Source organism: Drosophila guanche, unplaced genomic scaffold, assembly GCF_900245975.1.
Source record: "Drosophila guanche unplaced genomic scaffold, DGUA_6, whole genome shotgun sequence".
Lineage (NCBI taxonomy): Eukaryota > Metazoa > Arthropoda > Insecta > Diptera > Drosophilidae > Drosophila > Drosophila guanche.
This window is the reverse complement of record NW_022995754.1, coordinates 630,463-645,544: the sequence shown is the minus strand read 5'-3', so window position 1 is coordinate 645,544 and position 15,082 is coordinate 630,463. Positions and strand designations below refer to the sequence as shown.

The 15,082-nt window shown below is 52.1% G+C and overlaps 9 protein-coding genes across 9 annotated transcripts in view; 6 read left to right on the top strand and 3 right to left on the bottom strand.

The window, feature by feature from the left end:
- Nucleotides 1-15,082, bottom strand: part of LOC117588941 (retinin-like) — a 39,815-nt gene that overhangs the window by 10,748 nt on the left and 13,985 nt on the right. Inside the window, exon 2 of the mRNA XM_034280519.1 lies at nucleotides 2,880-3,188. The gene's annotated coding sequence lies outside the window, so the exon portion shown is untranslated. The remainder of the gene's footprint in view (nucleotides 1-2,879; nucleotides 3,189-15,082) is intronic.
- LOC117589281 (extensin-1) lies at nucleotides 3,291-4,008 on the top strand. The gene is made up of 2 exons (XM_034281071.1): nucleotides 3,291-3,302; nucleotides 3,377-4,008. Exons 1-2 carry the CDS (start codon nucleotides 3,291-3,293, stop codon nucleotides 4,001-4,003), a joined length of 639 nt encoding a protein of 212 aa, XP_034136962.1. The 3' UTR covers nucleotides 4,004-4,008.
- LOC117588939 lies at nucleotides 5,286-6,176 on the top strand. Its single transcript, XM_034280517.1, has 2 exons — nucleotides 5,286-5,421; nucleotides 5,506-6,176. Exons 1-2 carry the CDS (start codon nucleotides 5,410-5,412, stop codon nucleotides 6,055-6,057), a joined length of 564 nt encoding a protein of 187 aa, XP_034136408.1. The 5' UTR covers nucleotides 5,286-5,409; the 3' UTR covers nucleotides 6,058-6,176.
- LOC117588942 (cuticle protein 16.5) lies at nucleotides 8,161-8,792 on the top strand. Its single transcript, XM_034280520.1, has 2 exons — nucleotides 8,161-8,204; nucleotides 8,291-8,792. The coding sequence occupies exons 1-2, from the start codon at nucleotides 8,193-8,195 to the stop codon at nucleotides 8,729-8,731; spliced, it is 453 nt and encodes a 150-aa protein (XP_034136411.1). The 5' UTR covers nucleotides 8,161-8,192; the 3' UTR covers nucleotides 8,732-8,792.
- On the top strand, nucleotides 9,159-9,997 carry LOC117588938 (pollen-specific leucine-rich repeat extensin-like protein 3). Its single transcript, XM_034280516.1, has 2 exons — nucleotides 9,159-9,299; nucleotides 9,358-9,997. Exons 1-2 carry the CDS (start codon nucleotides 9,282-9,284, stop codon nucleotides 9,964-9,966), a joined length of 627 nt encoding a protein of 208 aa, XP_034136407.1. The 5' UTR covers nucleotides 9,159-9,281; the 3' UTR covers nucleotides 9,967-9,997.
- LOC117589280 (cuticle protein 16.5) lies at nucleotides 10,855-11,527 on the top strand. Its single transcript, XM_034281070.1, has 2 exons — nucleotides 10,855-10,918; nucleotides 10,982-11,527. The coding sequence occupies exons 1-2, from the start codon at nucleotides 10,901-10,903 to the stop codon at nucleotides 11,525-11,527; spliced, it is 564 nt and encodes a 187-aa protein (XP_034136961.1). The 5' UTR covers nucleotides 10,855-10,900.
- On the bottom strand, nucleotides 11,603-12,022 carry LOC117588965. The gene is made up of 2 exons (XM_034280553.1): nucleotides 11,976-12,022; nucleotides 11,603-11,899 (listed from the first exon to the last, which is right to left on the bottom strand). Exons 1-2 carry the CDS (start codon nucleotides 11,994-11,996, stop codon nucleotides 11,651-11,653), a joined length of 270 nt encoding a protein of 89 aa, XP_034136444.1. The 5' UTR covers nucleotides 11,997-12,022; the 3' UTR covers nucleotides 11,603-11,650.
- LOC117588945 (glycine-rich protein) lies at nucleotides 13,147-13,711 on the top strand. Its single transcript, XM_034280524.1, has 2 exons — nucleotides 13,147-13,242; nucleotides 13,295-13,711. The coding sequence occupies exons 1-2, from the start codon at nucleotides 13,231-13,233 to the stop codon at nucleotides 13,709-13,711; spliced, it is 429 nt and encodes a 142-aa protein (XP_034136415.1). The 5' UTR covers nucleotides 13,147-13,230.
- LOC117588946 (cuticle protein 12.5) lies at nucleotides 13,979-14,587 on the bottom strand. The gene is made up of 2 exons (XM_034280525.1): nucleotides 14,531-14,587; nucleotides 13,979-14,474 (listed from the first exon to the last, which is right to left on the bottom strand). The coding sequence occupies exons 1-2, from the start codon at nucleotides 14,540-14,542 to the stop codon at nucleotides 14,067-14,069; spliced, it is 420 nt and encodes a 139-aa protein (XP_034136416.1). The 5' UTR covers nucleotides 14,543-14,587; the 3' UTR covers nucleotides 13,979-14,066.

The following is a 15,082-nucleotide window of genomic DNA, read 5'->3' as shown; positions in this document are numbered from 1 at the left end:
ATCTGAATGCATCTGAGTAGATTCTAGATTAATCTGGAATCCAGAAAGAACAAAGTCTTACAGCTAGCTTAACCATGGGTTATAGTTTGTTGAGCTTTGCTTCGAGTGGGAATTCGTTATCTAATATGATGGCACCCCATCCCTTTCCCCCCATTCCCTCTTCCATCACACATTCAATTGCACTTCAAATGCATTTCGCCACGACTCCCGACAAATGTTTTGAAATTTCACAGGGGGAAAAACAAATATTTCGCAGCATTGCAACGCCTTGGCAGCACTTCAGCCTTCCCTCTCGTCCACTGCCAGGCAATTATCATTGGAGATAGATGGAACGGACAGACGAACGGACAGACGAAAGACTCCAGCGACCAGCGCGTGCGCCTGCCAACAGGTTGAACAGAGCGGAAGAGGGGGGAGCTGGGACTGGCACTGGGATGGGGATTGGTAAAAAGAGGAAAGTGCGTTGAAATATGTTTTATTAATGGAATGCTCCATTCCATTGGTCTGCTAAATGATTTCTGCCTCGTTTCGTAAGTGAAAAATTGGAGCACCTCAAACTCTCGAGTGTTTGTCAGGCAGGAGTGAAATAAGCCACTTAATTACCTTTTATTGCTGGCCAACTAAGAGACTTGCTGGACTGCTGGCAAGAGAATCTGGCCTGGAAAACTGGGAAACTGTCCATGGGAAATGCCTATCCGCGGCACAGAGTTCTGCTCGTAACAGAGGGAGGAGTCGTTCGATAATTTATTTATAAAATAAATAAACAACAATAAGCCATTGTTGGGCTTGTCTCCACGACCTTGAGGAGTTTGTTACGAGTCCATCCATGATCATAAACCATGTCATAATTACGAGTTTATTAAGCCAGCGGCGGCGTTACCATTAGCCAGTCAAGCGATAATTTGGCAACTGCAGAATCAGCCTCCGCAGATCCAAGCAGACGACAGCCAGACAATGCCTACAACATGCCCCAGAGAGGCGGAGATTCTGCTTCCTACATCTCCACATCTGAATATGCATTGAAGCTCGGCAAATGACACTAAGTGGATGCATATGCATCGCTTTGGGGGCAGCAGCTCTCTATCTCTCTCTCCCGCTTGGCACACTTGCAACGCGGCCGATTCCCACAACCTCGTAACGGAAACACACCTGTTCGTGAGTCCAACTCCCCCTCTGGCTCTGTCTACAGTCTCTTGAGTCTCTCTTTGAGTGGAAAAACTGAGCAGAGTGTGAACACACTCTTGAGTGCTTCCCATCCGTAGAGTATGCAAAGGAAAATGAGATTGTCCATGCGGAAAATGTGGCCCTGCTTTGCATTATGAACGAGCCATCGACCACAGGGAGCAAGGACCTCGCCACAAGAACATAACACAAAACAACTCCAGGCAGCAGGCAGCATCTGTTGCAATTAGAAGCTGCAGTGAGGCCACAATCCGATTAGTCAGAGGAGCATCAAATCAGAGCTCGACAGAACTGAAGTGAGGAAAATTAATTGCGAAGCAAAATGACGGAGCAAGGGTCAAGCAACTGCCAGGAAGACACGTACAGCCACTGGGGGGGGGAAATGCACACGCAACAGGACTTAGGAGGCAGGACCAGGACCAGGACCCTGGCCAAGGACTGACCTTGCCGTGGAGCAATGACACGTTCTCTGAAGGCCATGCGGACACCCTGCTCCTGTCACTTCTGCTGCCACTCGGTTCCTGATTATTCTGTTATTGTGTGCACCAAGGGATTTGCACTCGATAATCTAATGCAGCAGCAGGAGCAGGAGCTGGATGACCTTGGGAGAGAGCACAGTTCATTGACAGTTGTGTGTTGAAGGTTCTATAAATAAGAAAACGAGATTAAAAACTGCAAACTGCAATCCAAGGGGAAAAAGAGCATTTAGTAAGGATCAAGAGTAGGGTGTCGAGTCCCTCGTTCCCGATTGGGGGCATGTCTCCACCGAATTTGTTAGCGCACCACGTGCGACGATTTATCCCCTCCATTGCCCGGGAACACGCGGGAAGGGAGGCACCTGGAGAGTCACCTGGAGAGTCACCTGTTGCCAGCGGCAGCCTCAAGGACTAACACGGGGTGCAGGCAGGCTGTGCTCTCTCGGCTCAGCGAAGTTGCATATCGATTTCTGATTTAGCCACTTCGCTATGGTAATTTCATCTGCTTTGCCTGGATGGAGCTTCTCCAGGGTGCTCCCTCCCCGTACCTCCCTTTCCTGTGTTGACATTCTTCTCGACGGGCGCGTGTCGCGCATTTGGCAGCCATTTAATTGGCCACGCGAAAGGGAAATCCCCTGTTTACGACACAAGATTTCTGTTATATGGCCCCAGTCGGAGTGCGGGCTGGGAGCATACTTTTCGGCACTGGCCCCAGTCCCCAGCCCCCAGACTCTGTTGCCTGCTTGGCGGCTGGGCGGGCTAATTGAGACCCCGTCTTGGGTTCGGTCTGTGGGCTCTGAGCTCTGGCTCTGCTGGCGGTGGCCATAAATCGACTCCTAACTGTCCGTGTGATATTTTGGCATTTATATTTTGGCAACGGCCATCAATCAGAGTCATAAGGCATAAAAAGGTGCCCGGAACGTGATCGCCAAGCCATTGCCTGCCTCTCTTGGGCTGTGGTTGTTGTGCATGCAGCTGGTGGCAGCAGTAAAAGTTACTCCGGGGAGACAAGTCAGAGTTGCAGTGGCTTGTGCGCATAGATTTGATGCATGGATTGCAAATGATTTGCAGATTAGATTTATCCAATGTGAGATGGAAATTTAAAAGATTAAAAGGAAGTACTCTGGTTTCTGGCATTCAGTTCGATTGATCTCCTTGCAGGTGGCCCACCCACATATGTTACAATGACTGCAACATATGGTAAATAAAAGTATTACTCACTTGTGTCATATCCAGCAATGTCTGGGTCTCGGTCTGGGTCTTGCTCTTGGTCTTCGGTTGGTTGGTTTGGGGGATTATTGGCAAACTACTTTGTACTGGCACTGCGATGTGCATTTGCCGCACGATTCGCTTGTCGCTTTTGTCGATTGCACGTCGTGAGCAGATCCCTTAATGGAGTTTTTACTTTCCGCCGGACTCTTCTTGCTCCACATCAGCATAATGTAAGCTCGACGCAGCTCGGATCGTGGTTTATCATCGATGGTACACATATCGGGAGCGGGGCGGGAGCTGCTCGTACGATATATAAACCTGCAATGGCAACCAAAATCGATTCATTACGCGTGAAAGTGTTGGACGGTGAAGTGACTTAATAGGGGAATCAAAACAGAGAAGAAAGCAAAAGCCAAAACTATGGTGAATATTGTAAGAGCAGCCGGAGCGAGGGAATAAATAATGACAATTGGATAATCGAATCGAATCTTCCCCGCGGCATTTAGAGTGTTCTATTTGGTGGCCTGGTCCTCGTCTGCCTTGGATCTGCACCTGCGTCTGGCAGCTTTTTCCATGGTCCACCACAACCTCAAGCCGTGGGAGTTCCTGTGGGTGTTCCATTTCCAGTGCCCGTTCCCGTGCCCTCTCCAGTTCCTGTGCCTGTTGCCGCTCCTGTGGCTGTGCCTGCTCCTGTGGCCGTCTCGGATACCGTTACCATTCCCGCTGCCTACGGCTATTCCACTGAGTATTCATCCGCATTCCATCATTCGCCTCCGCCTGTCGCGCACTTCAAGTACGCCGCTGCCTACGCGGCCCCAGCCCCTTCCATCAAGTACTCCCTGGGGGCTCCAGTTACCACCACAACCACAACATATTCAGGATTTGCAGCACCTCCACCTCCACTGCAATATGCCGCACATCCAGTTGGAGCCTCCCATTATGCTGCTCCCCCTCCGTCGCAGTTCTACTCCAGATTTGCACCACCCCCCGGCTACCAGCTGGCAGCCGCATGGTCACCAGCATTCCCTGGCAGATACAAACTCCACTTTGGAGCGCCTCCTCCATCGCCAGCCGCCGTCTACGGAGCTGCCCCGCCGCCACAACTCTCCTACTCCGCCACTCAGGGCTGGTAGGCTATCCTCCATCCGCATAATTACTCTCATAAATAAATGTAGATGCATAAACACGTATAAATATGAATTTTGATTTCCTCAAATTGGCAATTAATTAAACCCAAATTATAATGTTGTTATGTGTTATCCGAGACGAGAGACTCGACAATTTATGCGCAGAACGAACCAAAGGCGAGGAGTGAAAAGTGATTTAATTATGATTAAAAGCGCTAGACATAAATAATTCAAATGTGTTTTCCATGGCACCTAGAGGCAGTTCGAACTTCGTCGAGCCATCGATGGCATCTTCTATGCTTGACACTGACAGCGAGCGAGAGCGAGAGAGAGAGAGAGGGCCATTCCAAGAGAGCGGCAGCCTCTCTCTGAGCGGAAGAATGCTCTCCACTGACCCACCCCAACAGCAGGTAGTCAACAGCGGTGCGTCTTCTGAGAGTGAGAGAGAGAGAGAGAGAGAGGAGCTCTCAAATGGGTCAACAGTTGAAAGATCCATTCCAATCGCTGACAACTGACAACTGGCAGAGCTTTAAATGAGATGCGAATGTGATTCGATGGCAGGGAGGTCAATCTCTGTGTAGATATTGCGTGTAAATGTATTTGTATTCCGATTGATAGAGACATCTACGAGCATCATTTATATCATTCATTTGGCATGCAAAGCCCGCACAAACCCTCAGGTGTATAATTTGATTACTTCTTTTGGCTGGGGCCTAATGGCTTTTATGTTTGTGCGGCATTTTGGCTTCTGTCACATGACACTCGAACGTAGGGCAGGGGTGGAGGCAGAAAGGGGGAATGTTCTAGGAGGTTCTGCACCCCTCCTGGGCGGTGCCTCTGGCTACTCGGCTTGTTGCATACTTCGAATGCCAATAAAAGTGACCAACAGCAGTGTGATTTATATGCAAGGAAACTCAAACACGAGTTTGAGCAGCGACAGAGTCAACAATAGTCCGCCAGTCCGCCAGTCCGCCAGTCGACAGCTTTGCCAAGAGACAACAAATCAACATCAACACTTGCCTGCAAACAAAACAAAATAAACAAAACCAAACAAAAGCCGCAGCAGCAGCAGCAGCAGGTAGCAACAAAATGCCAAAAAAGCTTCGCACCAAAAGAAGCAACAAAAAGATGGGAGAAAAAGACAGAGAGAGAGAGAGAGAGAGAGACGTCACAGCGAAGAGGTTGTGTGCATGAGAACCGCAGAGAGTGTGAGTAAGAGACAGAGCTCCTCCTCCTCCTATAAAAAGCATCTTCAGCGGGGGCACAAATTTTAATCAGCTGCCAAAGCTTCGCAGGGGAACATCATTTAGGAATTAGGCAGTGGATCGATCATACCTTATATCGAGTAAAGAAACGAACTGAGAATCGGGAATAAGAATAAACGAAAAGTTCCACAACAAAGTGAAGTGAATATGAGTCCCAAAGTGAGTGAAATAAAGTCTTGGAAAGTGAAGAAAGTAAACTCCACCAATTAAAAGAGGAATAATCCGCAATCGAAACACTTTCAGGTCTCCTTCCTGTGTGTGTTGCTGCTGCAGCTGCTGAATTCTGCCCTTGGAGACGTTTCCCATCTGGAGTACTCGATCACACCCAGCTCCCAGGTGGCATATTATCACTACCCAGCACCGCGTCAGTCAGTGCAGCAGCCACAACGAGTGCCACAGCAACAGCAGAGATATCAGCAGCAGCCGCAACAGTACCAACAAGTGGCCCGACAATTTGTTGCACCCCACCTGGAGCACGCGGCCTTCACGCAGGCCCTCACCAGTCAGGGCTATGTCTTTGGAGCACCCTCAGCGCCACTGGCAGCGCGCCAGGCTGCCCCACAGCCCCACCAACAGCCAAAGCCTGCACCACTGGCAGCTGCCACAGGCCGCTCCATTGGCGGGGGGGTCGCCTCCGTGGATGCCAGCTCGCTGAACCTCAAGCTGCCGGTGCCCTTCGGTCTGGCACCCCTGAATGTGGCCCAGCTGCCCCTCCAGGCGGGTGCCCCCTACGCCAGCGTGCCACACACCACGGGCCTCACCTCCTACGGAACGCCGCAGATCCAAAGGCGCTAGCACACGGCCCACCCATCATTAGTAGAATAAATTACAAATATAATAATAAAGATAAAGTTAAAGGACAGTCTGTCATCCCGACTGAACTGCAAACTGCGATGACGACTGCTCCTGCTCATAGCCTGAAATAAACCTTAGTTACACCTTAGATCCACGCATTCATTCAACAAAAATGCCATCTAAACTTGCCATTTAAAAGTAGACATCTACGAGCTAATTGGCCATCCGCCGCTCATTGCCATCTCATCGCAGCTCGATCGATCGATCGATCGCTTGTTGCATTTGCATAATACGAGTGTGCCGAAGGTCGCCCCCAAAAATATAAAGAGGTCTTCACCGAATGCTTTACACCTTTCACTCTCTCAGTCTCAGAGTCTGCGGATGGGCCAACTAATTTACATATAAATACACACACAAATCGGGCCACAAGAGGGCCATCTGCATCTCCATCATCTTTGGCTCTTGGGCATCATCTGTGTGTTTGCGACTCATAACGCGAGAGACCTTAAACTTGGCATTGGAAGACTGAGGAGCTGCTCCTCCTTAGCGCTTTAAGTTCTCTAATCCGACTTATATTTATGGAGAGACGATTAAGGCCCCAAAGTGTCATCGATCAGATCTGTGAACTGAGATGAGACCTGGATCTGGATTGGGGGGGGGATCAGAACCTGCTCTCCCACAAAAACAAACAGAAACAGGAATCTCCTCGCGTATTCTGAATAAATTTCAATTCCGAAAATACATTAAAACGGTACAAATAATTCATGGCTTAAATCAAGGAAAGAAGCTACCGAAGGGGTTGGGGCATCTGTGAAGCGATTAGAAAGGTTAACTAGGAAGTGGATTATGGATCATGGAGTGCTGTGAAGATGGAAGATAAGAGAAGATCTTGATGTCTGCAGAAATGGTAATGATGATGGCGATGGCTATGGCAACTCCGATTGTATTTCCGTGCTTGACTCACGGGAAAATCTGCGCGTCATCAGTCGAGAATTTCAGCCCAGAAATAATTTCAAGAATGGACTGGAGAAGAGAGGTCAGCGCACAGACACAGCCACCGACTGGAGACCGCCTGTTGTGGCACACGGATACACAGTTACCTGCCAGACACTCGAACACTCGAACACTCGACCAACTCAACTCGTCATCGCCACAGCCTTGAGATCAGCGTCATAATCATCTGATTGGTGGCTGCAGGCAAAAGAAAAACGAACTGCAGATGCTCTGCCATAAGAAGATCTCCATGAAGCCGTCTCCAGTCTCTTTCTACTGTTTTATGCATCATGTCTGAGGAGTGTAACCCCTCTTTAGAGCAGTCTGTCCGCAAATCACATCAGATGACGATGCTGGGAGCACGTGACCGCACTCGGATGGCTCATTAAGTCCAAGAGCCGGTTTCGACTGCTCGTCGCTGCTTGCTTCTCCGCTTCGATGGCCAATTAAGGCGCCTGACTGATTGGCCCGGCCTGCACGATCTGTGTAAGCGTCAGAGATTCAGTTTCAGTTTCCGTTTCAGTTTCATCCTGTGGACACAGATGGCGTCAAGGTCAACTGGGGGAAACAAAAGAGCGCGGAGTAAGGCCATAAAGCTGCGGCAGGGATAAGAGAGGGGAATTTACGAGTGAATTTTATGGGGGATTTGAGGCATTAAAAAGTGAACTAATGAGACATTTAGTGGGGCGGTTGGCCAGCTGCAGGAGGAAAGGTTGAGCCATTTTATGGCCCATTTGGCTTAGATTGCGTACGAATCGATGGGCAGGGACAGGGACAGGGACAGGGACTGGGCGGCAGACATTGATGGCCCAAACAGACTGCAAATTGGCCGGCCACCGAGCTACGCTGTTGCTGCTGCCCATTGGAATCCACGAATGCATACAAAGTAGATCACAGATCGAACCATCCAGCGAACCATCCACTTCCGACATTGGCAACAATTTGGCAATTGGAGGCGTAGGCACGTCCCGCGGGCGATGCCATCAGGTATGCCGTCCGCATCCAGGCACCGCCACTCGGCAGAAGAAGAGACCCGAAATGGGCAGACAGACAGAATCACTGGATAAGGTATATAAGGCCCTCGATCGGATGCGAATAAACATTATCGCTCAAGAGCTTTACCCACAAACAAACCTCCCAAAATGTTCAAGTTTGTAAGTGGATCAGCAGCAGCTAAGAAGGATCTATCCCCTGCCCATCTATACCAGAGCTAACTAGATTGAACTCTTTTCCCTTTCAGTTCGTTATTGCCGCACTCATCGCCTGCTGCTCGGCCAAGCCCGGTCTGGTGGCTCCCTTCAGTCTGCCCGTGGGTGGCGTGCCTCTGGCCACCGCTCCAGTGCCCGTGGTGACGGCTCCCCTGTCCGCCGCCGGTGGCAGCAGCCAGGTGGATGTCCGCAACAACTACGACGGCACCCTCTCCTCCTACACCAGCCGCTACGTGTCGGGTGTTCCCGCTGCCCCCGCGCTGGTGTCCGCCCGTTACGCCGCTGCTCCCCTGACTGCCGCCGGATACGCCGCTCCCCTCACTGCTGCCGCCGCGTACTCCACCCCCTACGCCACCCAACTGGCCGCTGCCTACTCCGCCTACCCTTACGCTTCGCCCTACGCCACTCCCTACGCCTCCTACGCCTCCCCCTACCTGGCATCGCCCTACGCCGCACCCCAAGTCCTGGTCTAAACGCTAACTACACCCATAGCCAAATTCATGTACTAACTTCTTGATTAAATGCGAAACTAAACAGTTAACCCACCCAGCAAATAATTTAACTGCTTTGCCACCTCCCCCCAATCGGGGATTTCGGGGATTCGATTGTGATTTATGGACGGACTATCATAATCGCATTCGAACGAGGAAACTATCAGTGGGCGGGGCCATGGGTTATATAATCACGGGGGGGACAGGGCAACAAGTTATTGCCCTATCGCCGTGGCAGTCACGATTCACTGACCAACTAAAGCGGATTGCCATTGCCATTGCCTCACTCGACGAGGCCCAGCCATAGAGAGGCACAGCGACCCACTTGGCACGCTTCCTCTAGAGAGAGGGGGGCAAGGGGAAATGGAAATGGAAATGGAAAGTGAAGAAAGGCTGGAGGGCAGGGCCACCAGCCATTTCCCTATAAATATTAACGACTCTTCACAATGCAAAGACATTAATCGCAGAGCTCCGAGGGTGAGCACATCCCAGAAAGCCCCCAGAAACCCTTCCTCGAAACACTCCACACAAGATGCGGCAACTCTTATGGGTAAGGATTCGAGCAGTCTGCCATTTAGCTGAAGGACTAATCCGATTATCTCCGCCAGGCATTCGCTTTGGCGCTCCTCGTGGCGGCTGGGCAGGCCAGGCCATCGGCACACTTCGACCAGCACTTCAATCAGCACTTCAATCACTTCGATCCCCACCACTTTGAGCACTTGGAGCCGCTGCACGAACCGCTGGATTACGCGGTTCCATTCGCCGATCCATTCCTGCCAGCACCTGCACCACCGCCAGCCTTTGCACCTGCACCACCAGTGTTTGGTGCTGCCCCTCCAGTGTATGGCCCTGCTCCCACTCTCGTGGCTCCTCCGCCACCTTCCTTCATTCCTGCACCTCCTGTGTACGCAGCAGCACCGCCAGTATTCGCTCCCGCACCACTTCTACCCGCTCCAGCACCGCTTTTGCCCGCTCCCGCTCCTCTTCCCTTCCTTCCACCCGCTGAGCTGACGATAACCCACCAGGTGCTGCCGCCTGTCCTGGAGGCCGTGCCCTGGGCAACAGGGCCCAGCTATCGGGCGATTCCCGGACCCAAGACCACCACCCACCACGTGTCCATTGGCTACGCCTTCCCCAAGCTGCTCGCCCACCACGCCCACCTGCGTGCCCTGCCCCTGAAGAAGTTGATCCACAAGCATCATCATTCCCTGTTCTAGGCTAATCACAGGAGGATTGCAATGAGGATGGATTATGCGAAACTAACCAAAGACACATCAGACCATAATTTAAACCATTTCAATGTATGCTAAAAGTCAATTATTTATCGATTAATTATAGCAAAATTTCAACGAAAACTCAATGCAATTTTTGATTTATTTGTGGAGGGTGCCACATCGATCGACTTGGGATGACTCTCAGTTATCCATGTGCAAGTGCTGCAACATATTATCGAATTACTATCAATAAAAGTACAGTAAACACCCCAAATGTACCCCAAAATATGTGTGCGTACAGGCGATAATCTGATTCACACACCACAAGACGACGCGTCGTAATGCCAACGCCAAATGTGGGCTCTGCTGCGGCTACACGGGACAGAGCGGGGAGCTGGATTTCCACAGCACGCAACAAGTAGTCGAATCAGAAATTCCAGACACTGTCGCACCAGCCACACACGCCAGCAGCAGCAGCAACAACATTGCATTCCAATTAAATGGCGAGAGGGAGCGGGGATCGGGGGCGGGTTTCTGGTCATAAGCTAAGCGAAATCTTGCCCAATGTCCCCCGCGAATCGCTGCTGGGCTTTGGGCTGCTCATTGGGCTAGGTTATGGTCTGGAATTGCGTGCAATTATGAAAGCCCAAGGGGCAGCAGGCAGAGTAGGGCACACTTCAGGGGGGGGGTGCGGTGCGGTGTACATGGCACACACGTAAGAGGCAACCAATTGATTATTAAGTACTCATATGTCGCACTCGGCGTGCCCTTCGAGTGCCCCGATGTAGAAAGTCTTGCAAGGTAGTTTCGTATGCTCCGCCATGGACTCGTTTCGGGGAGAATTATAAAAGCATTGATCGGTCGACAGTTCGATATCAAAGCCTAGTCAGCCCTCCAGCTAATCACACAGCTCGAACCCAACCAAAATCCAAGCAAAATGTTCGCCAAGATTGTGGTAAGTCTGGAGGATTCCTCAGGTGTCTTCCATGAGCTATTATCATCTTTCTCCTCCTTGCAGCTCGCTGCTCTCTGCGTGGCCTCCGCTCAGGCTGGTCTTCTGCCCTTCCACGCTGCGCCTGTGGCCCTCCCTCTGGCGGCACCAGTGGCCGCAGTGGCCACTGCTGGCGTGGTGGCTCCCTATGCCTCCAGCTTCAATGCTCATCGCATCAACCATGCCGTGGCCTACCCCGTGGCACCTGCTCCAGTTGCCTTTGCTGCTCCAGCTCCCGTGCCAGTAGCTGCTCCTGCTCCTGTGTCCTTCGCTGCTCCCGCTTTCGCTGGATTTGCCGCTCCCGCTCCAGTGGCATTCGCTGCCCCCACCAAGGTTGGCTTCGGTCTGCCCGCTCTGGCCCCTGCCCCACCCAAGGTCGCCTTCGCCGCACCAGCTCTGGCTCCCGCACCGGTGGCCGCTCCTCTGGGATTCGCCGCTCCACCAGCGCCCGTGGCATTCGCTGCTCCCGCCAAGTTCGGCTTTGGCCCGTTTGCGGCTCCCTTCGGTGCGCCAGTGCCCGCTCCCCTGGCCGTGGCACCCAAGTTCGCCGCTCCCTCCCCCTACTTCTTCTAGGGCCCCAGACAGACCTCATCCATCCGCCCGCCCCATTAGCTTGTAGAACTTAGCCCAAATTCCGCCCCAAATAAATCCATTTTAAATCTATTTATTGCGAGTCTTTTCATCCTCTGCGAGTGGCTACAATCGGACGCTCTTCACGTGGCCAATGCGCTGGAAGAGGGGCACATGCTCGAAGGGCGTGTGGGAGATGGGCACCGAGTCGTAGGTCACGTGGGCAATCTTCGTGAGGGGCGCCACAATGGTGTACCCGGGATGCTGCTCCTGCAGCGGATGATGATAGATCACCGGACGATGATGGAAGACAGTGACCGTGGCGGCCAATCCCAGCTGCAGGCTGGCACACAGCAGCAGGAAGCACTTGAAAAGCTTGCAAGAAGAGAGAGGGATTACAGAATACAGATTACAGATCAGAAGAGTGGAATGCATCCGAACCCCAGTTTACCTTGAACATTCCCATCCTCATCCTCTGTTGCTTTTGTTCCAGCGATTGCACTTGGACTAAGCCGCAGCCCGTTGAAGGCCAATCGTTTTATAGGCCCACTCTTCTGTTCTGTTCTGTTCTGTGGCATTCCCCATACCCAATCGTACAGTTAGGAACCGGTTGCATTTCCTTTGTAACCCCATGCCCCATGCCCCATGGAACCTGTTGCAACATCCTCCACCCAGAGCCATTCCACTCTGCATTCGATCCCCTGCGAAACCCGTTTTCAAGTTCAAGTTTAAACCGTCTTGTGGCCCGCTTGGAATTGGATTGTCAAAGAGTCAGTGACTCTTTTGTACACTTAATTATACATACATACATACATACATACATACACACATTCGTACATACATTATACATATGTGTTTACATTTCTCTTCTCTACTTTTTATGGGCCGCTGGCTGTGGCTTTGTTTCTCCTCCTCCATTGTCTCGGAGATCATTAATCGGTTGCCCAATCATTCATTCGCTCGTTGATAGTTTTTTTCCGAGGTGTAAAGAATTGATTAGTCGCTGCCTTTATTTGGCAGAGATTCGTGCTCTTTTAGCATAAATTATACACGTAGACGGCTGCCCCTTTTAATCGATGTTTGTATACCCTTGAGGGGTGTCTTTTGTCAATCGAAAAAGGTGGCACTCAATGGCAGATGAATGTTAGAGATACAGAGTAGCTCTGCAGCTGAAAAAGAGCATCCAGAAGCGAGTCTCAGCCGCACTGGATGAGGACACGCTGTGCATTGACCTCAATCCGAGACGACAGTTCTCAGTCAAAATCTTTCGATTGCCGCCTCATGAATGGGCGCTGCAAAAGGCCACCCACCAGATTCCACTTTGCAAGACTGGTAAATGGGGAACTGGTGCTGGTACGAGCAAATGCCAAACCAGATCCGATCCAATCTGATGGCATATTATACAATGGAGGAGGCCCAAAAGCGCAACTCACTCATGGAACTCGCTTTCGTGTGACGCCAGGCAGTGGCCAGTGGCAGGCTCTGGCTCTGGCTCTGGCTTGGACTGCAACTGCAACTGGAAGTTATTTAGATTAGCCATTTGCAGTGCTCATTAGATCATCGATGGCCATTTTGGGCAGGACTCGAGTGCGGCCGAGTGGGGACTGGTATAAAAGCGCGAGGCTCGGAGCAGCTGCAGCAACATTATTGGATCGCCAGTCCCCAGAGCAGACACACGACCACAAAGAAGCCGCACAGCCAGCCACATGATGAAGGGAGTAAGTAGGAGCATCCACAGGGAATCCACTTCTAATTGTGGTCTCCTTTCAGTTGATACTCGTGACTGTCCTGTGCCTGACGACCAGTGGACTGGCAGCTCCTGCTCCTGCCCCAGCCCCAGCCCCAGCCCCAGCTCCATCTGGCATTGGGCTTGGCCTGGGACATAGCTACGGAGGATTGGGACTGGGACTGGGACTGGACCTCGGCCACTACGGCGGCTACCACGGGGGATACCACGGGGGACTGGGCCTGGGTCTGGGCTTGGGCTACCACGCGCCAATCATCTCCAAGACGATCATCGGAAAGAGCTATGTGGGCGGCTACGGGCTGGGCCATGGCTATGGATTGGGCCTGGGCCACGGATACGGTCTGGGCCATGGCTACCTGGGAGGCTACGGACACGGACTCTACGGCGGACATGGCCTGGCTCTGGGCGGCTACGGCTACGGCTACGGCCACGGCTGGTAGAGGATTTCCTCCAACTAGAGTCCAGGCGGGAGCTACCAATCGCCAATAGCCTTAATCAATCAATCAATCAATCGCTCAGCCTTGAAAGCAATCCAATAAACTTATCTGACCTGAAGAAACACAACAACAAGAGGAGCCGTGGAAAGTGTTTTCCTTTGTGGGTTTGTCCGAGAGGGAAAATGAATCAGTTTGAAATGGAAACGAAATATTTTATAATTCAACATCGAAATTCACCCTTAGACAATTTTGGTTCTGTTTCTGTTTTTGTTGTAGCGCAAATTGAAGGAAGAGAAAGTCTTCCACGGGGTTCTCCCTCTGCTCTGAAACGGGGGAAATGCTGGAAGGAGGCATCCGCTTACCAGCCATGGGCCAGGCCGTAGGCAGGAGCAGCCAGGCTGGGGCCCACGAGCGACTTGTAGCCCAGTCCCAGGGGAGAGCCCAGCGGGCCATGAGCCAGACCCAGCGGAGCGTGGGCGAGAGCCGGAGAGGCATAGCTGAGCCTGGGGCCCAATCCGTAGGCGGAGATGGCCGGAGCAGCCAGCGGAGCGTGGGCCAGAGCGGGGGCCGCGTAGCTAATCCTGGGAGCCAGGCCATAGGAGGCGTACGAGGGAGCGGTCAGGCCATGGCTGTAGGCCGGGGCGGCCAGGGCATGGCCGTAGGAGATGGCCGGAGCGGCGGCCAGTGGCAGCGACGGACCACCCAATCCGCCCAGATATCCCGGTGCGGCAGCAGCGCTGGCCAGGCACACGACGGCGAACAAGAACTGCAAATGGGAGGACTTGCAGCAAGGGAAGTACCCGAAAAGGAGTTCCGACTTACGTATTTGAACATTTTGGAGTTTGTTTTGGGTTTGTGGGTTGCAGTGGCAAGAACACGGAGCTGAATAATGCCGCTGTCTGCGGCACAAATGCTTTTATAGCCCAAAGACTTGCCCAAAACGTGGCACGAGAATAAACGGATGGAGACCCCAAGACCCAGAGACCCACAAATGCACTTTTACTTTTGTTGCAAGGCAGAAAAACACAGAGAGAGAGAGAGAGAGAGAGACATGCAAAGCTGGTATCGAGATGGAGATCGTGGAGCCGAGACCCGAGCCCCGAGCCCCAAGAGAACCGCCAGACTGCCTCGCCCTGCCCCGCCCCAACGCGGATGTTTGGCTGGAACTGAGATTTGGACATACCCTGGCGGAGGAGGGTATTCCGCACACACAGAGAGAGAGAGAGAGAGAGAGAGAGAGAGAGGCAAACAATCCATCATCGAAAGTGTATCAAACAGTTCGATCCACAGCGACTGCCTTCCTTTGAGTTGCTTTGAATAGTTTCTGATAAATTTGTATTTGCCAAAAGCTGCCGCCGAGCCGAGTGGCGTGGA